The sequence below is a fragment of the Lonchura striata genome, chromosome 13 (assembly GCF_050655825.1).
Source record: "Lonchura striata isolate lonStrDom1 chromosome 13, ASM5065582v1, whole genome shotgun sequence".
Lineage (NCBI taxonomy): Eukaryota > Metazoa > Chordata > Aves > Passeriformes > Estrildidae > Lonchura > Lonchura striata.
Window position 1 is genome coordinate 20,535,403 of NC_140715.1, and position 27,945 is coordinate 20,563,347.

General features: G+C 50.7%; 1 protein-coding gene across 3 annotated transcripts; it reads right to left on the reverse strand.

The window, feature by feature from the left end:
* On the reverse strand, positions 1–27,945 carry DPYSL3 (dihydropyrimidinase like 3). Of its 3 annotated transcripts, none has more exons than XM_021543082.3 (14): positions 27,612–27,945; positions 14,050–14,138; positions 11,583–11,767; positions 10,399–10,563; positions 10,127–10,188; positions 9,677–9,757; positions 8,535–8,603; positions 5,990–6,110; positions 5,168–5,324; positions 3,098–3,239; positions 2,580–2,750; positions 1,820–1,999; positions 1,151–1,313; positions 1–689 (listed from the first exon to the last, which is right to left on the reverse strand). In XM_021543082.3, the coding sequence occupies exons 1-14, from the start codon at positions 27,909–27,911 to the stop codon at positions 601–603; spliced, it is 1,974 nt and encodes a 657-aa protein (XP_021398757.2). In that variant the 5' UTR covers positions 27,912–27,945; the 3' UTR covers positions 1–600. The 3 variants fall into 3 exon arrangements, with proteins under 3 accessions (XP_021398757.2, XP_085447763.1, XP_021398758.2); XM_085591637.1 differs by lacking the exon at positions 27,612–27,945 and adding an exon at positions 27,145–27,439; XM_021543083.3 differs by lacking the exon at positions 27,612–27,945 and adding an exon at positions 20,015–20,169.

Below are 27,945 nucleotides of genomic sequence, written 5' to 3' on the forward strand. Positions count from 1 at the left end.
GCTGTTTGAAGGAACTTTTTTTTTAATAAAGTGTACAAAGTATTAAAACTCCTTACACAAGGTGCTGTGACAGCTGTTACAGAGGTGATTCGAGCTCCCCCACAGGCCTCATGATGAAACTCCAGAGCATTGGGTGGAGATGAAGGAGATGAATGTGACAGACCCACCTCTCCCAACGAGCTCAGTGCACCTGCCCTCCCCATCTGACATCCTGCCTCCAGCCAGACCCTGCCCCTCACCTGCCTGGCCGGGTCGCCTGTGGGCCCTTCCCACTGTCCCACACCACGGCATCCCACACACGTTCAACACCAATAACACTGAACCCAGCAACCTGTCCGAGCAGCATGCATACAGAGAGGAAGAGCAAAACATAATCCAACCAAACCCACAACAGTAACAACAACAGAACTTTAAGGCTATGCAAAAACAAAATGAAGCAACATCTTTAAAGCTAGGTAGCAAGTAGCATTTGTGAAACATAAGGCTTGAGGCTTATTGATTCTTCAGAACAGGTTTGTTTCTTTTCATTCTTCAACACCAATGTACCATTTTTCTTCCTTTGCTTGAACAGGGATTTTGTTTCCTCCTCAGCTGGGACATTTAGCTCAGGGAGGTGATGTTGGAGCGGCCTCCCGGGGGTGCAACAATGCGCTTGCTTGCTGAGCGCATGCCTTCATCAACCTGGGTACCTGGGACACGATGAGAAAGTACGAAGGGAATGGGGAAAGTAAAGTTAAGAGCATTTTCTTCACAGGGCTGAGCAGTCAGGCAGCCTGGAGACTTGCCAAGGTCCTCCAGAGGCTATATACTGCAACCTGTTCCCTCTCCAACTCCATAGCAATTCAGAGCTGCAGTGGCTTTAAAGTCTCTGCAGATGTTTCGTGAACAGCTCCACACAGCAAGAACAGTATTGGATGCTGTGCTGGCCTCCACGGCCACGGTGGCCTCCAGGTAGTCTGCCTGGCTATTTCTGCAAGGTGCAGCTCCAGCCATGTCCTTTAAGAGACACACAGGATCTTGCCCTGCCATGATCCACTCTTGTGCTTACCTTGCTGCAGAGCACCTCTAACTGGCCCCTGCCCCAGGCCAGGGACATATGGCCAGTGGTTCTGCCCCCTCCCAGCCCAGCCCAGCCACCACATGTATTCACCTGACAGGCTGAATCCAGACTGATGGAGATTTCTGACGGGTGGTGTTTGACGTGTGGGGGACTCCCTGGTTGACCCCGCAGGGGTGCCCCCCTTGGGGGTGGTGGTCAGGTCAAACACGGGTCCGTCATACAAGCCACGGGGCACAGCATGCACCTCTGCCATCTGTCACCAGAGACAAGAGGACAATGATACTTCTCTGAGCCCAGGGAACATCATGCTCCAGCTATGCACCAGCTCCTCAGTCCCCCTGCATAATGTCACATTGCTGTGTACCATGAGTCCTGCAGCACTGAGGCCTGGCACAGCCCCCACTGCCCTGTAAGGTGTGCAGATGGGGTTTATGCTGCACAAATCAGGAAGGAGAAGGCGATTTTGGCCAATCTCTTCATTTTAAGTGTTTCCCTCCAGACTCCTGCTACAGAAGGACAGGATGATAAGAGACATTACCACTGCTAACTTTAAGGAGCATCTGTCTTCACCACAGCACACCACTATCACAAAGGGCTCCCTATCCAAGCCTCAGCTATTTTGTACGTTCAAAATACACCACCAATTTGCAGCACCGCTTACAGGGTCCAGCAAGAACAGCAAAGGAAAACCAACCAGTTATTAAGGGCAATTTGGGCTAACAATAACCCAACTGTCTCCTGGCATCCCCACCTCCTCACCTTCCTCCTGGCTTTGATGCGCTTGTAGACGTAGTCAGGGAAAGGGCTGCTGGGCAGGAATCGTCCAGTCCCCTGGGTCACATGCAGGTTGCCATCCTCCAGCATGATCTTCCCCTGGCATATGACAACCAGTGGGGCCCCACGGAGCTCCATCCCCTCAAAGATGTTGTATTCAGCCACCTGCAGCAACCCCAGGATGATGGTCAGGAGGGACACTCAGGGTGGGTCAGTCCCCACACCTCAATGCTGGAGTCACCAATGCAGGCAGAAGACACCTCTAAAGCCTTGCATGCTCAGAGGCCTCCTGTAGCTCACTAGCCCATCACAGTAAAAGCCCACCAGAGCTTCCAGTGTGACCCAAGACCTGCTGGTTTGAAGCTCAGTGTGAGGAAGAACTCTCAGAGCAGACAAAGTCAGGACCTAGACTTGAGGTAAGGCATGAACAAAGTGCTGTGGCAATGCCAGGAAAAATATCTGTGCCTGGAAGAGGAACGAAGATAAGGAGAAATGTGTGTCTTTCCACCTGCATAGGCCAGGGTCAGGAGAAGAATACTGAGGCAGGGTGAAAAAAGCCCTACGTGCCTAGGGCTCATGGACATTCAACCCACAGTCACAACAGGCACTGCCTAGAGCCTGGGCTCAGTTACTCCTCCTCAGAGCCAAGCAGGACAGTAGCAAGCTCCCAGCAGCCAGGCAATCTTTCTACAAAACTACTCACACACCACCCTCCAGTGTTCACACAAATGATCAGAGGACTTACAGACTGATGGGTTTTTGCTGTGATGATTTTTACAGCATCAGGATCCCATATAACCAGATCGCTGTCCGAGCCCACTGCTATTCTCCCTTTCCGTGGATACAGGTTGAAGATTTTGGCAGCATTAGTGCTTGTGACAGCCACAAACTGGTTTTCATCCATCTTTCCAGTGGCCTGCACACACAAAAAAAATAATTAAGTCCATCTATGGGGAAAGGGTGAGTAAGAGCCTTGGGAAGCACCATCCTCACTCCCACACAAGGTGATGGCTAGCTGGGCCCAAGCTGCTGAGGCTGATCTTACTAACTAGTATCAGACAGACCAAGAACTGGGGGCACAGTTACAGCTTCTGGATGATCACCCCAAGCCTGCCACAACCATCTCTCCTGCCCCAGCTTGATTTGGCTCTCAAAGCCAGAGAGGGAACAAGCTGGGTGCCCAGCTCTACAGGGCAGTAACATGGGTGTGTGAGATGGCAACCACCTCTTCCCACTCTGCCCCTTCCCTGGTGGGACTCTCACCACTGCCTTGTCCCAGATGACAGACATTCGTTCCTCTATGCCATTGGTTCCTTCTGGGATCACCGTGAAGTTGTCTTTTCCAATGGCTTTCTGCGCAGTGCTGAAGGTACAGTGAGCACTTCCCGACACCTGCAGATCACCACTGAAGAGGGGTGGAACAAACCCACTGTCAGTCATTTTGGAGTCAGACAGCAACAGAGACATGGGGGATATGGATTTCCTCTGGCCACGAGCTCAGGTTTTTTTACTCTGCACCCTCATTTCCACAGTCCCTCCGCCTGAAGACTTCCACCTGACCCAGCCCCTGGGGCAGCTGTGTCACATGGAGGCAAGAGACCTCTGCCATGCTGTGCTACCCACCTGAGCATGGACAGCATCATGTACAAAAGAAAAGTCAACAGCTCAGGTCCTAGGGAACAAAGTGGTTTTAGTGTCAGGCCAGAAGACGTCCTTTCATCCTGGACTCCATTTCTGGCAGTTTGTCAGGTCTGCTTGAGAGAACCCTTCTGCCACACAGGGAGAAAGAGGCCTCTCTGCTCCAGAGCTGTCTCCCAGTCCACAAGCCAGCCCTTGCATTGTGCACTGCCAGCTCCTGCATGCTGAGGGCTAGCACAGTCCTCCCCCACCCCATGAAAGCCTGCTGCAGTGGGATGGAGGGAGTTCAGACTGCCCAGAAGCAGCTCCCTGCAGGAAGCACAGAAATGCTTCACTGAGGCCTCTTCACCCTCTGCCCAAAGGGGCACCTGGACACACCCTGCTCCTAGGAAAGAGGAAGAGCCAGCGAGCTGCCCACAGACAAGGGAGGGCGAGCAGTTGTCCATGGCTCCCTGGAAGTCATCCAGATGCTGCTCAGTGCTCACATAACACTGGACAGGCAGCAGCTGGAAGGTCATTGCTGCCAGGCAAAGGAAAGCAGACCAAGGCAGGCCAGCTCCCAGCACTGCCTGCATGAGGCAAGGGGCCTCAAGCACCTGGACAGTGCAGACACAGTGACTCTCCTCAAGGCTGCAAATCTGCCTTAATCCACTGGTAATCTCCATCTTCCTCTGATCATTTCTGCCATATGTCTGATGAATTGTACAGACAGAGGCCCAGAATGATGACACAACATGCTTCCTGCTGGAGACAAACAAGCCATCCAGTCCAGCTGGAACCTCACAATCTCTCCTGCTGCAGCCTCACAGAAAATGGTATGGCAAAGGTGTCAGGACAGACCTATGAGCTGCAGGGACCAAGAATTGCTTGTGTCTTCTTTGAGGGCTACATTGGCAGCTGAAAGTAAGGAATAGAAAACCAGTTCAGGAGCTGGGCCCACATTTCCTTGCCACTTGTTAAGACCTGCACCTGTATCATACAACCAGTATGCACTGAGGTATCTCTTGTTCATTGACAAATGAACACCTCATGCAAAATGCAGGGTGAGCTGCATACTCAGACTGCAAATGCACTGGCATTTCTCTTACAGCCAGACACAGCATCTCCACTCTGGCACAACCCAGGTTTATCCTAACGTGCCCTCCTGGACACCTCTTAGTGACTCAATTATAAATGAAAAATAATCTGCCATCCCAGCCAGATGCGCAGGAGCTGCTTCTGAAGTCTCCTGCACTCTGCAAGCTCTGTTACTTGCTCACCTGTATAGGTGTGTGAATATAGCTGCTTTCTATTTGACTGGGGTCCCCAGAAGGCTGTCTAACTGTAACACTCTCCACATTGGTGCAGCATCCCACATCATTGTGCAGCATCCCAATCCAAGCATCCATTCCCCATTTCTCCAGCTCAGTGAATCCTTCCGTTGACAAGTCTGTTTTAGCTTGTCCTCATTTCTTTGTCTTCTTCAGAGCCTTTTAAATGGTTCATGACGACTGGTATTTTCCTCATTAGTGATGTTGAGCTTATTGTGTCTTCCCTCCACTCTTGAGGATAAACCAACATGTCTTGGAGTCGGAACTATTTCACTGCTCAGTTTATTATACACCTACAGTGAAGTGGTTCAGGCTGGACTAACCTTTCTTCCCTATCCAGAATCCACTTTCTCCTAGCAGTATCCCCAGCAGAGCTGTCACTCACCTGGCCAGGAGAGAGTTAAGGTAGTCAGGAGTGGTTGGGTCTGGGCTCAGTGGTGGAGAGACCACAAATGCTGCAGCCTTCGCCCAGTTCTTGCTCCAGTAGTGTGTTCCATCAGTCCCCAGACTGGCTGTGATGGGCTCACCAAACACCACAATGCCTGGAGAAGGGCACAGAAAGAACAGTGTTTTGATGGAGCCTGGTGACATCCTCCACAGCACTACCAAGAGCCTGCAATGTCTTGAGAATACCCAGACCCACGCCACCATAGGGTTCTCCTGCTCAAGGACACAAATCCTCATGCGCCAGAATCCCCCTTCACACCTCCTGGGACAGGGGCACAGAGCCCGCTGAACAGAGCTGTCCACACGCCTGCACTTGTGGGGCATCTCTGTGCTCCAGCACCACTGACAAATGGAGCTCCCAGCCACCTGAAAAGGTACCCAAGCACTTCCAAGGGGCCAGCATTTCAAAGGGAGGCCAGAGCTATATGCAGCAGCTCAACCACATGCATTGAACAAGTATCCTCACTGAGCCCTTCACAGCTGCAAACTGGTGTTTAAAGCATTGCTCCTACCTGTGCCCCACATATTATTCTTACCTGATTGTCAACAGGAGATGGCTCCATGTGACCTACTGCAGTGTCACCCTGCCCTTCACCAGTCAGGCAAACTCCTAACTGCTCCCTAGCAGAAGGGGAAGCACTAGGCAGCACTTGAAGCACAGTGCTGATCTTGGCAAAACAGCCACAAAGGCATGAGACTCACATAATCCAGCTGCCTGGTGGCAGCAGCAGGGCCAAGTGTAGCACCAGCTGCCACTCACCTTTTTTTCGGGCTTGTGAGATGAGGTCAGCAGCACTTTTGCTCATCACTTTAGTCACATAGAGAGGACAGTTGGTCTGGCTGGCAATAGTGATGGCCCGGAAGACAGCTTCTGCTTCCAGCTGGAAGAGAGGATATCACACAGCTGCAGAGGAGCACTGGCTGGGCAGGGAGGAGCCCCCGTTACTCTCAACACACCACTGATTGCTGTGACACCTGTGCCCTCGCTTTCACCCTTGACTCCACCAGGGCAGTTTCATCAGGGAGACCTGAGGGGGGAAGCTGCTGTCTCCCCAGGGCCTGGCCCAAAGGCAAGCTACAGTACCACAATGCCTGGCACAGGAGCACTGCCTGAACCCTGCTCAAGAGCCAGCAGATCTGCATCTGCTGGTTTTTTCCACTGCCTGGTTCCAGCTTTCCTGGCAGCCCAAGGAGCCCAGGGACTGCTGCCCAGCCTGCCAGCACAGCTGGCAGGCTGATGCCAGGCAGTGGGAAGGCCCACCCTTTCACAGCACTCCCCTGCTCCAGGCTGTCCGACAGTGCAGCAGGTTTAGTCAAATGTCCCCTGCCACCCCCATGGCAGGGTGAAGAGGGCTGCATGCTTGCAGGCTGCTTGTCACTGAGGCTGCCATCCTGTAGTGCAGCTTCTGCTTGCCCCAGCCTGCTGACAGCCACCCCATCTCATGTCCTGCTGTTATTGGAGGGTAGATTTCCACCAGGAGGTATATCTTTGGATCATTACATCAGCCTGAGCTCAGCCTCAGAGTTCTCCAAGTGTTTGCTCTACAATTTGGCTTCAAGTGTTGGCTTGAGAAAGTTCAAAACAGAAGCCTTAAAAAGACACAATGATCCACCCCTAGGGCAATGCCTGGGACCATGCCAGCCAAAATGTCCCAGGGCAGAGAAGCAGAGCACTGCATCCAGACACACATGCACTTCTACATCTCTCATACTTCTGCAGATCTATTTGCTGTACAGTGAAAGAGGCTTTTGCTTTAAATAGAAATTTAAGTGAGAAGTAATTTTTATCACCATGCTTATGGGCTGTAGTAGTTGATGGGGTTTAACATGTGGACAGGAGCAAACAGCCATCACTGCGTACCCCTCAGAGCAGGTTACAATCTGGAGTTGCATCATCCTGCCCTACCAAGTCACCACCATCACCAGCAGCAGAACATGCTTTTAACCCCCACTGAGGTCTCTCCAGGACAGAGAAGACCCACGGAGCCACAGACCACTCTCCTAATGCTTTGCCATCTTCCTGCAAGCTTTATGCTGTAGCAATGTCACTTGTGCTCCACCTAACATTTTCCAAGGAAGAGTATGTTCTGGAAGAAGGACACTCCTTATTTTCAAAGGCAATGAGATCTGGATTTGGCTGATCGCATAATATCTACAGCCTTGCACTGTTCTCTTACACTTTCTTTACACTGTAATGGCATTTCAAGATCAAATACCTAACAATGTTTTATTGGCTTTGGATGAGATCTGCACTGCTTATGGTAACAGGACAGTTCTCAAATCTGGACACAACCACGGCTTCCCATAATTGCACTTTAGCTTGCCAACTAGTGGCAACAGGTTAGAGTCATAAAAATAAGAGGGACTCTGAGCCACTGTGTTTGACAGTGAAACTCTTCCCTGCACTGGAAAATGCTTTACACTCTTGTATTTCAGAGAGGAAGTACTGTTATTACACTAGGCCATTTATGTTGTTACTAGCCCAAATACAACTAACTTCCTACACTTTTAATTTAAGCCTACTGATTTTATTTCAGCAGGCCCTGAAGTACAAATATGTCCCTGTGCTTCCCTGCTCAACCTTGCTATTGTACCAAATTCCTATTGTTTTCTTCTTTCACATTCTGTGGGAAGTCACGGCACCTCTCAGCAGGGAGTTATGTGAAGGGAACCCATCTAAAATTAGACTTAACTCATATTAATGGACCAAACAGAAAAATCCATACAAGCTAAATTTAGAAGTAATCTCATTAGTGTTCTGACAATGATTTGTAACCAGGGAATTCCCCTTCTCTTTCCCTCCCACTCCTTCAAACAATGGCTTCGTCCATCTATTTCTGAAATACCCTTTAGAGACTAAGCAGATATAAAGCAGGGAAATGCTGGAATCTGTCAGCACTTAAATATGGACAGTGAATTCTAAAACTTGTCAGTAGATTCTTCTTAGGCTTCTCAGACCTATATAAAACAAATGCCCCCAGTGCAGCCTCAAAGACTGCTACAGCCATACAGACATTATGCTTGATTGAGTCCTCTCTTTGAGACTCAGAACAAGGGCTTCTGTCTCTGCTGGGCAACTCAAGCACAACTAAGAAATGTGTGTCACAAACATGCACCTTGCTCTTTCCTGGGCTGATGATGAAAAAGGCAACAGTGCCTGTAAAAATCGATACCCCTGGATATCCAGGGGTACACACACTCTCCCCTGCCCTGATGCTTGCTTGGCCCCACTGAACACACCGAGCCCTACTGTGATGGGGAAAACTCTTCAGTGAAGCAAGGCTGAACTGTCCTCTGCACCTTACCTCCTCAGGTCTGCTCAGCACGTGGCCTTCAGGGCCTGTTATTCCCATCTCCAACATCCTGGCTTGCTCCTAGGACATCAGAAGAAGAGAGGGATATTACAGGACTGAAACTATCAACCAGAAAAGTAGATCCCTTCTGTGTCAAGCCCTTCCCTCAGGACCATCAACACCTTATGTCCTGTGGGACCATCAGGCAAGGTGAGAGGCTCCTGTACCCTCAAGGGATTAGAAAGAGAAGGAGGGAACATGAGGAAATGGGAGGGCAAGCACTGAGTTAAACCACTTCAATGAAACAAAAACAATGTGGCAACAAAAAACAGCTACAAAACTCCCCATCCTCTCCAGTTCCCATGTCTGTGAAGTGTACCAATTAGTAATTTTGGGGCATTTTATGATTAGGCAGGTGCTAAAATAGAGATAAGATCTGGCCAATACAATTCCTCTGACCACTCGATTCTCATGTGAAGGAGCCATCCAACAGTGCACTGCAGCTCTAAAAAGTCCAAACAAAAACTAATTCTTGTACTCTGAAAAGATGCTCAAAGAATGACCTCTTGGTTCATGCTCCTTCAACTCCCAAGAACAAGAGAGAGAAAAAAACAAATAGTTGCAGAGCTTAACTGAGCAATGTCTTCTGTGTCTTAATGAGAAGAAAACATTTGGATCTTCTGTTACCCAGCACCAATTACAACACAGCAGCCAATACAGACTACCCCCTTGATCACTAAAGCACGTCCCTCAGAACATCTGCCTTGCGAATCCAGCTTCATTAGCCACCTGTTTACAGGGAGAAAATCTCTCTTGCCAAGGCAGCTCTCAATGGACTTTACCTCTCCTGGTTTGTTATGTGCAAGGCAAAGGTCTCTGCCTCTCCACACTGAAGGCAGCTGCAGCTGGAGCAAACATATCATACTTGATAGACACTCACTTTCATTTAGGTAATTGCTAATGCACTATTTCAGATTAGCTTATGCACAAGGTATTCACAACAAAAAAATCTTGCTAACTTTGTTATTGCTGCTGAACAGCGAAGATATCACCTTGCACAAGATGTCCAGCTTCAGAGCCATTTTGCTAATGCCACACACCAAATCTGCCTGATAAAGATTTTCAGTTCTTGCATGCCAGAAGTAGTTAGTTACCTGTGCAATTATATCCCCATTTTCTGCATGAACTTGAGCTATGGCACCCAGCTCTGCCAGGCAGCTGAAAATCTCATACAGCTGAAAGAGAGACAAGAAAAAATGATTACTGCCCATGGCCCTGGCACTCCTCATGGCCCTTCCACCCATGGCTCTGGCAGCAGCAGGACGCAGTGCAGGGACCAGCTCTCTGAAGGATGCAGTCACCAGCAGATGTTCTTGGTGATCTCCTCACTAAACCTGTGCCTCCACCTGCAGTGCAGGAGTCCAGCCAGCCCACAGCACAGCCTGGGGCAGCCCTGCACAGGCAGCCAAGGTAGAGGTGAAGAGCAGCAAGGCCTGGCCGGGGGCAGTAGGCACCAGCCTTATGAGCTGCCCCATGCCCACCATGGCTGTCACCTCGCACTGCTCCTTGAATCAACACAACCATGGCGGCGCAGGGGGTCTCACCTCAGTGTTGGTCATCTGGTACAAATCCTTGTAGGCCATATACACCATGAAGGAGTTAACACCTGGGGCAAGGCAGAGAGGAGAAAGAGGTGAGCTAGGTAGGTTAGGCTGCCTGCTCTGGTCACCCTCCCCACCAGCTGCCCTGTGGGGCACAGTTCCTGCTGGCAGCTGTGCAAAACCCTGCAGGCACCCAACAGCACAGCCACCTCTTGCCCTCCCCGGCCAGAGGACAGGGCTGGCCAAGGCCAGGCAGGGAGCCACAAGACACAAACCTTTCTCCTGGACCATGGCGTGAAGCTCCTGCTTGATATGGTCACTCCAGCGTGGGATGTCCACATGCAAGGCATAGTCACAGCAGGCCTTGCCATCAGCCCACTCCCGCCACCGCTCCAGCGCCTCTGCCAGGCTGGACTCCGGCTCTGGCACCACATGATCCACTGCAGGGGCACAGCAGAGCAAGGGCTGGGCAAGGCTTCCCAGCCTGGCCCTTCCACCGTGGCCCGGTGGAATCACTCCACCCTGCAGCTCCACCACCCCAGGCTGGCCTCTTCAACAGCTTCAGGGCAGCTCCAAGAGGATCCTGTCACCTTCACAACATGCCTTGGCTCCTCAAGTGCATTTATTGGCAGGGAAAATGCACAGAGCCTTTGTGTAATGGGCTCTGGCAGAGGATCAGGGGTTTTTACAGCTTCTGTTAAGAAACTGTCTGAGAGCTGAAGAGCCTTGTCTTCCTCACCCCCACTCCCACCCCATTAGCACTCAGCCTCCTGCCACACTGCAACACTAATGCACCTTTTATTGCACAGCATGTGCAATAAATCACAAAAGATTTTTTTTTGGCATAGATGAAGGAGAAATGGTGGGGGGAGGACAAGGAACCCAGTCCTTTATTGGAAGGATCAACACTTGCTCCTGCATCCCAAGGAACACTGCAATGCACATAGCTGTAACCACTGCCCAGGACAACACCTGGACCTCAAACCAGTGCACAGCCATAGCATCCTCCAGGGAAGGACCTCAGAATTTCCTTTCCTTTTTCATTAGTACTGTTTATTTTCGAGCAGTGTGGAATGCCAACTCTGTTCCTCTGCTCAGAGCCATCTGAGCACCATGCTGCCCTCCTGTTATTTAACAGAGAAGTTATGCCATTGTTCCTTTCTGAGAGTCCCAGAGGCAACAGTGGCTGCAGACAAGCACTGCAGAACACAGGATCTCCAAGATCAAGGGGTCCTATGCACATCTCCTGTACTATCATTTCATTGTTACTAAGGATCAAAAGATTAATCCCAATCCTTACTCCCTAGACTGCATTGACAGAGATCACAGAAAATATGAACACACTGTCATGGACTTTGAAAACACAGAAGACTGAGAAAAGCCCATAAAAAACAAAGAACTGGGTGATCTTGCAGGAGTGCTGGGGGTGTCAGACACAGGCCATGCCTGCTGCACTTACTAATCATGGTGGTTCCACCAGCCAGAGCTGCTTTTGTTCCTTGAAAGAAGTCATCCACAGAGGTCATTCCCTTGTATGGCATCTGCAGGCGAGTGTGGACATCAATTCCTCCAGGGATCACCATCTTCCCATTGGCTTCTATGGTTTTGACCCCTCCAGGAACAATCAGGTTGTCTCCGATCTGCCTGATGAGATCACACCAAGATACTCTCACAAAGGAAAACCTGCCACAACATAACCTCTGAACAGCTCAGCCAGAGAGTGCCAGGGCAGCTCCCTGCCAGCAGGAACACCCCACTCTGTCCTGCTCCCAGACCCAGGCTTGCCAGAGCAAAATCACTCTGCAGCAACATGCAGGATTGTCTGGCTTGCTTACACCTATGCTGTGCTTAGTCCAGGCCTGGCTGCCATCTGTCCAGCCACTCTGCAGGTGACTTGGATGGCACCTGCTGCCTGGGGCACACACTGGGTTGGGGTAGCTGGGGAGTATGGTCTGATGGTGACCTCTGCAGTGTGTGGTGACAACCTGCCTAGGACACCTCTTCCCATACAGGCTCACAAAACAGGCTGCAGCTTATGCATTTCCAGCATAGCAGCCCTAACTGCTCACCCAGGGTGCATGCTCACAAAACCTGACACCAGCCCTGCTTCCAAGTGAGCTACACCCCTAATCTCTCCTGCTTCCCATCCTTCTGCCCACCTTAAGTACGGATCAAGTCTGAGCTTACTTACAGATAAAGATGATTTCCACTGTAATGCCACAGCTGCTAGGCCAGCTCAGGGCTTATCAGGGACTTGCAATGCTACTCACAACACAAAGTCCCAAGAGTGAAGGGACTCCTGGGAGCTGGAAAATAGCTCAGCAAGTGCCCAGCCTGACTGGCTGCAGCCTGCTGGGCTCGTAGCACAACCTGCAAGCTCTGGGTTCACTGTCTTCCCAAGAAGTGCACAGTTCCCCCCTATCACCTTGTCTCTTCTGTGACCCTAAAGGACAGCTTTGCAGGGTCATACTGTAGTGAAGGCAGCTAAAATCACAAGTAACTAAGAATGTCTTCTGAAAACAGGAAATCTAGAGAGTTCCAGCATAAATGCATTAGTAACCTAATAGACAACTATAGTGCTCTGGAGCCTGTCCTGTTTGAGCACAACTTGACAAGTATCACAAGTATCCAGCCCTCCTGCCGACCAAGTCACTTGAACCTCAGCATTCCCTTTTTCAGACCCTGTTCCCTCAACTCTTTATGTACCCGTATGTTCAACTCAGCCTTCAAATCTCTTCCTTCAGAAATCCTATCTTCATCAAGCCTTTCTCAGTGCTCCTTGATAAATCAAGATTAAAGGTAAGTTGGTTTTAGTGGAAAACTTCTGATTTCCTTGGGGAGCTAAAAATGAGAAATAAATTTCATTTTTTGCATTTCATTCAAGCTGAGTCACTTTGCAGTTTTTTTTTCCCCTAGTGTAACAAAAATTCTGTGGACAGAACTGCTCACTTTACTGTCCTCACAGCAATAAATCAGCAGCTCTTCCCACTGCTTTTACGGAGATGAATCCATCACAAAAGGTTTTTAATTGCTCACTGTATTCTTCCCAGAATTCACTTGTAAGAGCATTTAGCTCCCAAGGCAGTGAAATTCTGTGGCCTCCAGGCCGTAGATGAGGCTCAGTGACTCACCCAAGGATACTCAGAAAGCATGCACCACAAAAACATCAAAGCTAGCTCTGATCCCTGCCTGTTTACAGACACTTGTCAATCACTAGTGGTCTTGCCACCAGATAAAAATACAATCACACTTCTTGAAGTATTTATCTGCTGCTGGATTTTTAACAAATACCACCCTGGGAAGGCTGGATATATAACTCTTACCACAGAGCATGCAATGCCTTTTCAAGTCTCAGGGCTATAAACTATCATAGTTCTTTCACTTCACCCAGTGCGGAGCTGGCCCTGGCACAATACCTTTGCCAAGTTTGAATGGCAGCCTTTAAACAACTGAGCTATTCCTACAGCTCTGAGACAGAGAAGCTGGGGGAACCCAGAGGATTCCCTGCAATTCCTGGAAATCTCAAAGATGCAGATGACTTGCAGCACAGCACTATCCTTGTAAGTGCTAACAAACAGGATCCTGTGTGGGGTCATTCACGCTAATACAGTTAACACAGGGCAAAAGAGAAGTCAAAGATAAACCTTGTTCCCAGTGCAATTAGACACAACTTTGCTGTACAATGGACATTGTATCACAATCCCACAAGCCTGGCTGCAATTCTGTCACTGGAGTTCCTCTGAAAACACATGAGACAATCATATCTGTGCTTACACACAGTGCAGAGTTGAGCCTCCGAGTAGAGAGGGCTATGAAGTTTTACTGCTTGGCAAGCTGGGCACAGACCACATCCGCACAAAGCCAATAACCACCCAACCTGAAGCTGGTTTAAGGGGAGATGAAGACAGGAGAAATCCAATACTTACTTTATGAGGCCATCCTCCATGTAAATGTCAGCATAGAATGACTGGTCATCATTGACTATTCGCCCTCCTTTAATAAGGAGACGATCACTCTGAAAAGGGAAGAGCACAGCAGCTGTCAGTAGCACGTTACACACATGCTTTGATCACTTTTGACTGAGACGGTGGTTAGACACTGGAACAGGTTGCCCAGGGAGGTTACGGACGCCCCAGTGCTGGCAGTATTCAAAGATGGGTTGGTTAAGTCCTTGAGCAACCTGGTCTAGTGGGAAGTGTCCCACTAGAGGGGGTTGGGACTACATGATCTTTTAAGGTTCATTCCAGACCCTTAATATATTATGATTTTATGATTCTCAGCACTTCGTACAGGCACTCTCCCACTGCTCACCTCAACCACCGATGCTGCAGAAATGTCACTGGACCTGTGTCAACACTCCAAACAACAGTACAAGAGCAAGGATTGAAAATGTCATACTCCAAAACCCGTTTCTAAGTGGGAGAGGGGGCTGCCACAAAGACCACCAAAGCACCACCGCGGCAGACTAAACACAAGGGAGAGTCACTGGGGATACAGCAAATATGCTTCCACAAAATATAGAGAGAAGTCAACAGCTTCCTACACCAGGACATGCACATTACTAGGCAGGCAGCATGAGCCACACACACCAGCATTTAGAGCAAGTTTGTACTATGGGCATGTCTCTAAATCTTATCCAGATACCACGTAAAGTAAATTGCATTAAAGAAGACAAGTTATTCTCTGCTCTGTTACCACCTTGCAAAAACCACCAACAGGACAGGCAACCGGGTGTTAATCTGCCACTCTCCTGGCTGTGCTTGGGATAATGATTCTGAGGCATTTCACAGGTCTATACAAAAACCAGGAGGCACTGGACTGCACTCCAGTCTCATGATTTACCACCTCTTCTGTTCTCCTTTCTACTGACCAAAGTGGCCAGCAGCCTTCTCCAAAGGAGCACAGGCAGACAACAGAGGAACACCCCAGCCAGAATCATCCTTATGCTCTTCCTGCATTCACACTTTCGGACCAGACAATTCAGCATACACTGATGCGAGACAATGGGCACTGTCCTGTGGGGAACAGACCCTGTCCAGGGGAACTCAGATGGCAGAGGTCCTGCTCTTCTACCCACCTCCACCAGTACAAGTCTGTACAAGCAGCTGCAGGCAGTACAGGGGCAAACAACTGCCTGCCATGGATTCAGGTGACATAGGCTGACTGCTGACTGCTGTGCCAGAGAACATGTTGTCTACTTGACTGCTTAAAACACCTCCAACAACTCTTCAGCTCTTTATCACACCTTACATTCCTCTCTGTTGCCCACAGCCCAGGTTTTGGTATGTAAATACACTCCCCTTCCACAGTGTGAGCCTGGACAAGGACCGACCAGAGCCTTCAGCAGGGCTCACATGCCAGCCTCACCCTGTGGCGCTCTGGCATGGCTAATTGTTCTGCAGGGAAATGGGTTTGCTCTCCACCCGCCACCCTTGGGGCCATTTCTGAAGTATCGCCACCATGGTGGGAATTTGCAGCTTCCTTTCTGTCAACAGAAGGATGCAAAGAATACTCCAGCATCCCGGCAGCAGCCAAAGCCCAGAGCCCCGCGTGCGTTTTTACAGCAATCTCATCCACAGGCAGCGGAGACAAAGGAACTGGGTGGGGAAAGGAGGGGAATGCCGGCGCGCTCAGCCCCGCCGCAGCCCGGCGTGCGGAACGGCCGCGGGCTCCCGCACTGCCCGGCGGGGCTGCCCCACGGCTGGCACCCTGGCAAGGGGCATTCACCTTCCCCGCCAGCACAGCCCCGGGAGCCTCTCCTCCCACCAGGACAAGAGCTCAGCTCAGCTGCTCCCGGTTCTCCTGCCACTCACCGTCCCCTCCAACAAGCAGACCCGGGGTCAGCCCCGCTTCCTCCGTGCCCAGGCTGACATACCCGGCAGAGGTCTGCCCAAACTGCGCTGTCTAAGGGGGGCCTGGAAGCAAGGGCACGTCACAGCCCCCCAAGCACAGCTCCTTCAGACATCCTGCACTGACGCGCCTCCATGAGCACACGGAGATCTGGATCGTGACCAGCGACCTGGGGACCACAGCCACCTCTCCCTGGGGACCACAGCCACCTCTCAGGAGCAGCTGAGGCACAAAGACAGCTGGTGTGCGCTGGCTTGGCAGCCCCAGGTGCTTGGGCCAGAGCACAGCTGCGCTGTGCCCCTCCCCATGAGGCACATGCTGGGCAAAGCTCAATTTTGGGGCTGAGGACCCTGAGCACAGACACGGTAATAAAAAAAATCTCCCTGCCCAGATCCACTAACAGCCCTCCACTTTTTTTGTCTTGTCCTCCCCAACTTGCTTTCTCGAATTTCTGGAGCTGGTTCTTACTAGAGTGCGGGAGCATCAGGAAATACTGATGCTAGCCTGCCCTTCCCTGCACATCAGACCGGAGGAAGCCAAGAGAGTCAGGCAGAGGTGGCACAGGTGCAGGACACTGTCACATTGACAATTACTGAATGAAGTGTTAAGAGGAGCTCAAGAAATATGCCTGCTCCACACTCACAAGAGGTCATTCTGTGGTAGATGTGAAGGGCTGCTCAGTGCTAACTCTGTCAGTACACAAAACTGAGAGATCCACAAACGAGGTATCCATTCAGGAGATCAGGCACTGCTAGAACCCACCGTGTCCACCCGACAGTGAAGGGACTGCACCAGCACCCACCCACTGACTGCAAGGAAAAAAAATGCAACTAAGTTTAATAAGGAAAATCCAAATTACATGCCTACAGGCTCTGACATCATTCAGGTGTCAAGAGGCAGGGAAAGAAGAAATTAAGAGAATTAAGCAGTTATGAGGAAATGAGCCTGACTTAATAGCCAGGCTTCTTCAGTGCTCGCTACCAGAGCAGCCCCAGACCACAATAAAGGCACTGTTCCCATATCAGGACTCACTGTGCCTCTGTACACCCACCACAGCTCTTGCCAGCCAGCATCAGGCTGTGTCATCAGCCTCTGAGCAGAGGGAAAAGCCCTCCTGCAGCAGGAGCCATGGGGACATGGCCAGGGAGGGAGAAGCCAGTGCCCAGCACAGCCTTTGGGCAAAGGGTGCCAAAGCAGCCACGAGTACAAGATGCTGCATTGGCCGCAGCTGCATGCGGCTCTGCCTGACCACTGGCACAGTCCTGTCAGGCCCATTGGTCTGACCTCCACTGCTGACTGTGCCTCCAAAGCACTTGGGCAGCCAGTGACAGTTCATCTGCCACCACTGTGGTGCTTTCCATGAGGATGCATTTCTGCAGGCACAAGGGATGCCTGCAAGGCCAAGCCTGGAGCTTTCCCTCCAGCACAGCTCTGCCAAAACCTGCCAGATTCACCACCAGCCCTCAACTCCTCTCCATGCTGGTAAGCCTTTATGCAGAACTCTCCCTGTCTCTCTGCCTGTTTGCATTTGGGGTCAAGCTTTCAAACCCATTACCCATTCTCTCATGCCCATATTCTGCTCCTGATGCACTTAAGCATCATCTGGTCATTTTGAGATCCCAAAGTATCAGGTGGTCTCTTAACATTTTTCAGAGTGATGCTGCAAAAAGAAAGGCAGGCAGCAGTTCCAGAAGGCTGTCGAACCCAGCCAAGAACAGTGCTCACCTCATTTACAAAGCACAAGGGCATAATTAAAGGAGCACAGAAGCAGGTGTTTTACTGGTTTTTCCCTTGTAAAAACAGAGACACTAATTGCAGATGTGTTTCATCAGAAGTGTATGTTTCCTCCTTAGTAATGCACCACACAACAGCATGGAAGAACCCCTGGCTAGTGTCACAGGGAGAGATAGCTGCCAGCTACACTGTGACTGCCTACGGTTTGTGACTTAGAAATGACAAACTGAGAGCTACCAGTTCACCAAAACCTGTCCAGTCAGTAACTGAGGCCTTCTTCTCCATGTGTACCTGATACAACATACTGGCCAACACCATACAGACCTCCTTGTTTTTAGAGGTGGCAGAGACATCACAGAGAAGGTGTTGTGGGCTCTGGTAGGGGAATTAGGGTGGGCATGGCTCACACCAAGAAAAAATACGGGCTCTCCAGACTACCTGGCCTAGGAAAGGATTTTACAACAAAAGCACAAACACTGAGTAATTCTGATTCAACCAACAGTTCTGTTAACAGGTATTTTGTAAAATAAGGACAAGATTTTAGTCTTCCACCTCTCTTCCTGCAGAAAAACATACTGTGGACAGCAAGAGAGGAAATACTTTGATTACCTTTCCAAAAAGCCAAAGAAAAGGAACCAATAAAAAGTCTCTCAACAGACATACAAGATCTGAAATAACTATTCTTCTGAGCTGGGCACCCTAGCATCAGCACATCAGTTTAATGGTCTCTGATGCATGGTGCACAACACGAGACAGTGAGGAGCAACGCATCCATAGCAAGCTGATGGAGCCATCACTGAGAAAGCCAAAGCCTTGGCTAACCTCCCCTCCCTGTGTTTCCTCCACGGCACAACTGACAGACATGCCTGCCTGTACTTCCCACCCTTCCATCAATGACTACAGTCTTGCCTGTCATGCTGTCACATACAGCTTTTGACCAGGCTTTTACAACTCACATTGGGAATAATTTGCACAGAAATTTATCTTGCACTAACACATGCACCACTCACTCGTGCTCCTGGCCTCTCCACTAAAATGGCTGTCCTAGAAAAGATGAGAAACTGCTGCAAACAGACACAGTAGGTAAACTCTGATTTTTCAGATGTTACTGGCAGAAACCGACTACAAATACTGACTGCAGCACTGTTGAGTACAAGAGGAACCAGGAGGGATTGTTTCTGCGTCTTCAGAAACAATAGTTATTGGGAATTACAAATACACAGTTTTCCAATACATCCTCCATGAAAGCCCAACCTGTCCATTGCTTGGGGGACAGAAGCGCAACATTTTCAGCTTCAGAAAAAAAAAAAAAAAAGCCAAGGATTTAATAGGGATAAATCAAACAGCTTGGGAGATTTTGTTACCACTGAGGAGAGAGAGCTGCCACTGGATCCCAGAGGAGTAGGCACAAGCCCTGCATATTAATAAAGAGTATCATAAAGAAAAAGCCCCACAGAATGGGAGAAATCCCACCTGCAGCAGCAGTTGGGGTGTCTCAGGATACAGAAATGGCAGTATGTGCAAAGCCATAATATTGCTTGTGAAAGCATCTGAATCTAGGCTGACAAAGGAATTTGTCTTTACATTGGCCAAGATCTTAATGCTTCTTTGAGAGCATTTTGTTCACATTTGTAAAAATAATAATCGAAGTCAAGTGCTTTGCTTTTCCTTTTTCTTCAAAGGGTCAGAGCTGTCCTCAATAGAAAAATCAGGAGCTACAATGAAGCCAGCGAAAAGCCAACAAGATGAAAGACCAGACTGCCTTCCCAGGAGCAACCCTCCTACGGCCTCCGAAGGGCGAGCCGTGGAGCAGAGCTGCCACGGCAGAGATCAGAGAAGCCCCAGAGGGAGCGCCACGGCAGGGTACCGGTGGCACCGGGGCTCCCGCAGCTTCAGGGCCAGCCCACCAGCCGCCGCCTCTCCCGGGTCCCGGGAGCTGCAGCGGCACCGCCGCACCTGGTACGGCGAGACCGAGGAGCTGCTCGGCGGGAACACTGAGCATGGGGAGCGCCCTGCGGGAGGCTGGAGCAACCGCCCATCCCCTCTGGCCCCGCACGGGGAAACACCCCAGCGGCACCTCCGGGCACCGCCGGGCACCGAGGGCCGCAGACGCTCCAGCCCGCGCTGCGCCCGCTGGGGCGCGGGTTCTGCCCAGCGCAGTTCACCAGCGGGGCCGGGGCACCTGCGCGGGCGGCGGCTCTTTGTCTGCGCTCCGCCGCCGCCCCGCTCCGACCCGCAACGCCGGACGCCGGGCACCGAGTCTCCCCCCCGCCCCACGGGGCGCCCGGCCCCGCCCGCCGCACCCACCGTGATGCGCGGGATGTTTTTCTTGCCCTGGTACGACATGACGCCGCACGGTCCGTCCCGACCCGCCGCCGCCACCCGTTCTGCTTCCGCACCGCTCCTCACAAAGGCGAGACCGAGACCGAGCCCGCCGCACCGGGACGGCCGCCGCCCGCCCCGCCCACCGCGCCGCCCGCCGCCGCCAGGGGGCGCCCGGGCCCGGCCCCGGCTCCGCGCAGGGCGCGCCCGCCCCGCCCCGCCCGGCCCGGCCCGGCAGGTGTCGGCACCGACACCGGCAGCGAGCACCGACACCGGGCACCGACACCGGCAGCGAGCACTGACACCGGGCACCGACACCGGCAACGAGCACCGGCAGCGAGCACCGGCAGCGAGCACCGACACCGGCAACGAGCACCGACACCGGGCACCGACACCAACCCCGGGCACCGGCAACAAGCACCAACACTGGGTGCTGACACCGACCCCGGGCACCGGCAACAAGCACTGACATCATGCACCAGCAACCGGAACACCGGTACCAGCCCAGGCACCAACGCTGGCCAGTCTGCCTCTGGACCCAGCCTGCAGGGATGGCCCATGGGAGCGGCCACAATCAGGGCTCTCTGCTGGCCAAGACTTTCGATGTAGCACTGGCAAGTAGAATGAATAAGGTCTGTAACTGAACAGGCTGTCTCGGGCTGCTGGCATGCACCTGCATCACCTCAACTTTGTTTCACATGCACTAGAATTTGAAACATTAAAAAAATAATAAAATACACCACACATCTAGCTCCAGGAATCCTACATGTAACACAAACACTACAAGTGCTGGCAAGGACTTTTCCGAGGACTTCTTCCCTTTTCTCTGCTGTGACTTTCGTAGGGAGGTTTAAATAGTGGAATTGTTTGCAAGTACTCAGTGTGCGCTGAAACATGATGCTGAACCTGGCCCACAGCTGGCCAGGACCATGCCAGCAAGACCTGTACCACAATGGGGCAAATTTGTCTACCCTTTCCTGCTTGCAACAATCCATTTTGTTACCAGCAGGTCCTAAGACCCTGGCCACCCTGAATCTTGCTTTCTCTTCCAGGCCAACTGTGACTCCACTCTTGCACAGAGCTTTGAAACCATCAGCAAGATGCTCCTACAGATCCTGCTGCCAGGCAGCTCCACTAGGAAAATCTTACAGCCACACCTGGCAAGGACATTGCTGTAAATCCAATTCTACTTCCTGGCAGAAAACAAGCCATCTGACCGAGGTGATCAACACCCAAACGATCCCTCCAGTTTGCTTTCTGAACTATAACCTAACAATGGCATCAGGGGCCTGACAAGCACCCTGCTCACCAGTGTGTGCACAGGCAGAGCCATCTCACAGTACAACCTGACACTGCAGCCAACTTTGATTGCTACAAAGCCCTGAGAGAACTGGGTGACAGCAGCGTGGACTGTCAGTACCATGTGCTCTGCAGTAACCCAGCTTAAAGCTTTTACTACCCACTGAGTCTGTTATTCTGTGTGCTTCTGCTGAAGTTCTTGGCTTGTTTTATTGAATGTGTATTTATTCTAAACTCAAAAAACTTTCACTGGGTTGAAGTCAAAGTCAGCAAATGCTCAACAACTTACTTATTACTACCAGACTGTGAGAATACTGAAAAAATTGCAAGGGCTGCTTGGCCCTCCTGTTTCCCTGTCCCAGCTACTATGCTGCTGCTGCACCCCTGTAGTCAGCAAGAGATGGCTGGAAACCTCCCCCTCCACGGCAGATCCATGGGCAGGGGATGTCTGCAAGCACCAGGCAGGGAATGGGGAAGTAGTGCTGTGCCAGAGCCTCTGCAACTAATAGCTTTTCAGGAGAAGATCATGTACCAGACCACACTGTTCTTGTCACAACACTGCAATGCATCAAGAACAGGTCCTTGTCTCTACTGAAATGAGACTGGTTGGGTCTGGGAGGTGAGAAACAGCCTCAACTCCCATCACCAAACCTCTCAAAACTTCACTCATACATTTTCTGGAAAGTTTATGAGTATCTCCATGCCTGGTGGTGCCATATTAACTTTGTCTAGACTCAGTAACAGAAAGAGCAGCAGTTAATTAGTTAATAATAGATAAATGACTATGCAGATGCTGCTGACTTCAACACTTGGACAGTTTCAAGAGCCGAGCTTGCATCAGCCCCCTGGATGCAGGCCAGCCACAGTGACTTCAGACCCCTCTTTTGAAGAGATGTGCTTTCCTTATGGTTGCTATGTGACACTCGCACAAATACAATCAAACACCCTGCCGTGGGCCCAAAACATTCAAAACAGAAAAAAACTTTTTCCATAGGATCTCTTCCAGGTGCAGTGTGTGAGGCCCTACTCACATGCTTCAAAATATCCTCTATGAGAAGCATAGTCAATCTAAAAGTTACTTAAAATGGCAATCCTCAGAACTCAGAAACTCCTCATGGCTCCAGGTGTTCGTGGAGAGCCACAAATGAGAACAGCAGGGTGTGGGGCACCAGTGGTGTGAAGACAGAATAAAAGGCCCATGCTGCTGCAAGGACTTTGGCACCAACAAACGCAGCTCTGACTGTTGCCCACCAGTGCTCAGCAACCTGGCTCAACCTCCCTCTCCAGGGACTAGGAGGCTTCTGACCAGACTCTAATAAAAACAGACTCTGTAAAAAACAGATTCCACCAGCCCTATGTGTCCATGACCAATGACTCTTACACAGGCACAACCAACATTCAGTGGATATCACCAGTCATGGAACTATCTGGGCTCAAATGTCATAATGTTCAGCAGATTTGCCAGGCCAGCCTGTCCCCATGCATACAATCTCCTCCTCCCATACATATTCTTTGCATGAAACCATCCCCTCTGGTCTCCTAGCAGATGAGTTTTCAGGGGTTAAGTTACCTCAGAGGCAGTGAATTCAAGGGATAGAAACACCATCCCTGCACCAAAGTGGGAAGTCCTGTGCCCCCAGAACAGTTCCTGCATACCCAGAGCCCCTGCTATGTTCTGGAAATATCTGCTTCAAGCAGGCTGAAAACAGGTTGTGTCAATGAGGAGCTGGACATCTGTTTTATACCTGGCTGCAAAACCCAGTTTCTTTCCTGATAACAAATTCCACAATGACCAACATGTCCTGAGAAAAGCGGGATGTTTTCAAGACCACATAACACTCACAGCATCATACCAAAACCCTGGCAGTGCAGGATTGGCCTGCCACCTCGGTGCCCCAGATGCAATGGCCAGGTACCCCAGAGGCCACTCCTGCCAGCCAGCTCCCTGGCCCCACTGCACTGCCCACACACTGGGGCCAGCCACTCCCAAAGCTTGGACCACCCAAAGCTGAGAACGAGGACAAAACAAAACCAAGGACTACTGCCACAAGGTTGTGTGAAAAATCAAACTACTTCCATGCTAGGGTAAGTTTTGTGGTAAAACATAAGCTCTTTGCAGCAAGCAGGAACTCTTTAGCTGAATCCCTAATTTCTCTGGAAACTAGCCCTGCTGCATTAACTCCCATGGAATCCAATATCTGTCTTCTTAAACAGGGGGGTGGGATAACAAACTCAACAGTTTTGCTGAAGTGCTGGCAGTAACCTCTGTCCTAGCACAAGCAGCCAAAGAACTGACTCTTATTGCTGTGCTTCAGGCATCAAATTCCTTAGAAAACACAAACATATATATGTGGGATTTTTTTCAATAAAGACCTGAATATTTGGTATTCAAGTCCACAAACTGTAAGGCAAGTTTAACTGTTGCATTTCTTATGTAGGAACTAGTTCAGTGGGTTGGATTTGTTCCTACTGTTTGTAAAAGTAACAGGTATCATGTAACTCCGAATTATTCTTATAAAAAGAACAAGTAAAACCAAAACACAGATGCTGAATGGGGTGATATTGAGGCGATGAATTAATGCTATTGAAGTGCTTTAGGATCCCTTCCACAAATTCAGGACTTTAAACTGCTAAAAGCAGTGCACAACTGCAACTTCAGGTTGTGCCAAGCTGCCTCATGAGGCACAGACTGCTGCTGGCTTGGTGTTCCTGCTATAAATTGCTGGCGTTGGAAACCAAAAAGCTGAATGCTGAAATCAGAGCACATTTTACAAGTGTCAGGAATCGAAGACAGAATCAAGTTAGTCCAAGCTTTGTTCTCCATTTGAGGCAGCCCTGCCTGTATTTCCAGTGTGTATCACAAGTTAGACATCAAGTGGTATTACACACACCAGGAAAAAGCAAAGGACTGGCTGAGCCCCATTGCCTGCACAGCCATGGGGAGTTTGCCTGTGTTGGACTCTGCAGGTCTTCTTCTGCTGAATCTTCTGGAGGGGATGAACTCTTTGCCTGCTTTCACTGCCTGCTAGTTTCCCTTGCGTTCTTATGCAAGGGTCTTCTGGAGGGGATGAACTCTTTGCCTGCTTTCACTGCCTGCTAGTTTCCCTTGCGTTTCTTTTCCCCTTCCTCCCCAGCCAATGGAACTGCCCCAGCCTGAGGTGAAGCCACAATCCCATGTTTGTGGGACCACAGCCAATTGCATTGGAAATGACAATTTAAGCTGCAGAACCATGCAGCAGGAAGGACCAAGTGTCTGGGGGTTAGCACCATGTGCTCCTGACTGTGTGACTGCACAGGTTGGTGAAAATGCAGGGTTCTCTGCATGGCTCAGCAGTGAGAAGGAATGTGGAGGATGCCTCCACAGGCTTCTGGTTGACCTTCCCAGACACCAAGTGTAAGGCTCCTTCCCTGCTCCTCAAAGCCCTGTTGCCTCTGCAGATGCCCAGTATTGCGACTCTCCAGTACCTGTACATGCTTCACCAGCCTTCCATGAACATCCTGGTCACAGGAATTCACAGGGTGTTGTCTGTGACCTACAGAGAAACCCTCTTTTTACTTCATCATAGTAAAGTGAACACAGTAATGCACTCTGACTAAAGAAATGGCATGACAGCTCTCAAAGAAAACTACAGGACACTTCAGAAAGCTACACTGGCTATGTCTGATGTCCACATTGGCTATTACTGATGAAAACCTGGACTGAGTTAAATCACTCTTACTAAAAATGGTCTCTATGAATAGCCCAGATCATCTGGCCCCACAGTGTTGTTCCTCCAAACCTTACGTGTTGTGCAGCAAAAAGTCTTGCTGCAGCAGAACTCAGTAGCAGGGAAATTAACTCCTGCTTTGAGCAAAGAGCACCTGAAAGGCACATCTCTTGTTCCCTAGGAAGTCCACCAGCCCACAGAGGCAGCTCCCCATAGCCATGGCCTCCACAGTAGTCCCCTGGGCCCCTACCCTAATGACTGTCACTCTCTGTCCCTAAATCCACTGGCAAAGCTCAAACTCCCACTAACAGCAAAGGCACAGCTCCCAACTGCTTTGAGCTATATCCCCACTATGACTCCAATGTGCTCCAATATACAGCTGAGCTTTTGTCATTCCAATAGACTTTGTGATAAAACAAAGCAAGGTTGGACCATGTGCCTGGGTCTGTATTACGCTGTCCATTTGCATGACACCATGTGTTATCACCAGGCATTTATTCACTGGAGTTGTCTCCCTGTAGAAATGTTGGTGCTTTAATTGTAATTAATGTAATTACAGGAAAACAAACAAACAAACAACAAAAAAAGGCGTGTTGGTCTGTTGTACTTCCAATAAACTGTTCACTGCAAAAATTAGATCTCTGCCTGTTGTCCTGGGCACAGGCAAGTCTCTTACTTTCAGCTTCTCTAATAAACAAGTTGCTTGGGTAAGAGTAGATGACTTGAGCTTTCTCACTGTTTCTTAATCTGTGAAATTATTCAAAGTTCAATTTGCCTTGACAAAAGCGCCTTTGTGTGCCCTGAATCTGCAGAGTCCAACACAGGCAAACTCCCCATGGCTGTGCAGGCAATGGGGCTCAGCATGCACACTTCATTTCCCATTGCACTGTCCCATTCTGGGTCACCCCAAAGCTTGAAAGCCACAGTACCAAGTCATACAATTCCTTCTAGCTATGCACACACATGTATGAAGCTGCCCACCCTCTTAGGCAAGATGTGCAGATAAAAGAGGTTGCTTACTTACTGACCCTTACTTTCCCAATGTTTATCAACTGAAGGCCTCAGAGGAAGAAATATAGAGGCAGAAATCATCAGGAAGAGAGGAGCTGCTGAAGGAAATCCTCATCTACAAAACACCGGAGATAAGGGTCTACATAAGACCTTAAAAGGGAACAAGGCTTTTTTCTTAAATTTTGGCACAGCTAATAAAGAAAAGCTCACAGCAAAGCACGTAGACAGGCTGTCAGGAGCTTCAGCTTCTTTTCCAACAAGCAGCATCATCAAATTGTTAATGCAGTGGTTAGTTCTGCAGCTGCTACTTAAACCACGTGGGCAAGGTTGATACTGACAGGAATAATGTTAATTTTGTTCCTGACTCTGTAAAACACCTGTAAAGGAGCAAAGCTCAAGAACGTGAACTGAGAAGCATGCCATTAAAAAACTAAAAAGCAGAGGCTGAAGAAATTAAAGTGCAATGAAGAAACCTCAAATTAAGCATTGCCTAGCTAGACATTCCTATAGAAGACAGTGGGCACTTAGGACAGCCTGATGCTTTTTCCCAAAACCAAGACAGCTCAAGTCACCATAGTTCACTGTTGTGCTTCCACTAGGCTCAAGCTAGTGGAGCTACGCTTCCAGATCACCAATGTCTGCTGTTAATCAGCGTTTGCACTCCAGACCCAAGTGGAGGTTTCTGCAAAATACCAAGACAACCACTACACCTCTTGGTGCTAAGATGCAGGTGATTTTTTATTCCATCTTCAAAAATGAGGAGGTGGGAGGTTTGCCCCATTCATAGCTGAAAAAGAGTGACCTTAAGATGGCTTTTAAAAAGTTCAGCTCCTAACAAACTTTTTAACCAACAAGAGTGAATAGCCTTACTTGCCTGATGCAAAAATGAGCCACAGGACCACTGAAATCTCAAACAAGATATTCACTCAACACTGTTAACTTAATCATCTTCTTGCCCAACTGCTAGTGCAAATAGGACGAGAACCAGCACGGCAAGCCATCTCACCCTCCAGCAGAAGGACTATACTGTGGAGCTGGATGAATTAATTTATCACTTTCACTTTGGTGTAAGTTGAGAAACTTTGTGCCTAGTGATACCTTCAGCGCTGTCACTTCCAGATCAATGTGCCGCCCCCCACTGCTGGTGCAGCACTTCTGGTTTGTGTCCATGAGACATACGAATCTGCCTGGCTCGAAGTAGCAGCTCCAAAATCCCCACTGTTTTGGTTTTTCTTCCATGTTCGGTGGCGCGGGAGTAGCTATTCTTTCATAAAAGTATAAAAGAGGTCCTGCAGCAAACCGAGCCAGCGACTCTGACTCTGCCGGTGCCGCGGCCAGACCGCCGACATGCCGCTGGGCGGGCGGAGCTCCGCGCACCGGGGTTGCTGAGGGGGGCGGCGGGGGACGCTGCGGGCAGCCGGGGCGGAGGAGCCACCGAGCACCGCCAGCGTCCCTCAGGGCCGGCCCCGGGGCCGAGAGCGGCCGGACCCACCGCGGGCCCCACCGCCCCCCGAGACCGCGCCCCGCCGTCCCGGCCCCGGCCCAGCCCCGCCGCCGGCCCCTACCGTGTCGTCCGCGGGGGCCGCGTCCTGGAGCTGCTCTTGGCCGGAGGAGGCGCGGACGTCGCCAGCGGCCGGGCCGGGGCCGGGGACCGTGCCGGACGGAGGGTCGGGGCCGGGGCGGGCGGGCGGCGGGGCGCGGCGCTGCCCAACGCGCAGTGCCCCGAAGTCGAGCGTCTTGCTCTCGAAGGCGCCCTCGACGTTGCAGAAGAGGCCCCCGCGCTTCTGACGAGGCACCGCCGCCGTGCCGGGCCGCGCCAGGTACACCGGCAGCTCCTCGTCGTCGCGCCACCCGTCCGCCGCCATCCCCGCCGCGCCGCCGGGACGGGACGGACGGGGC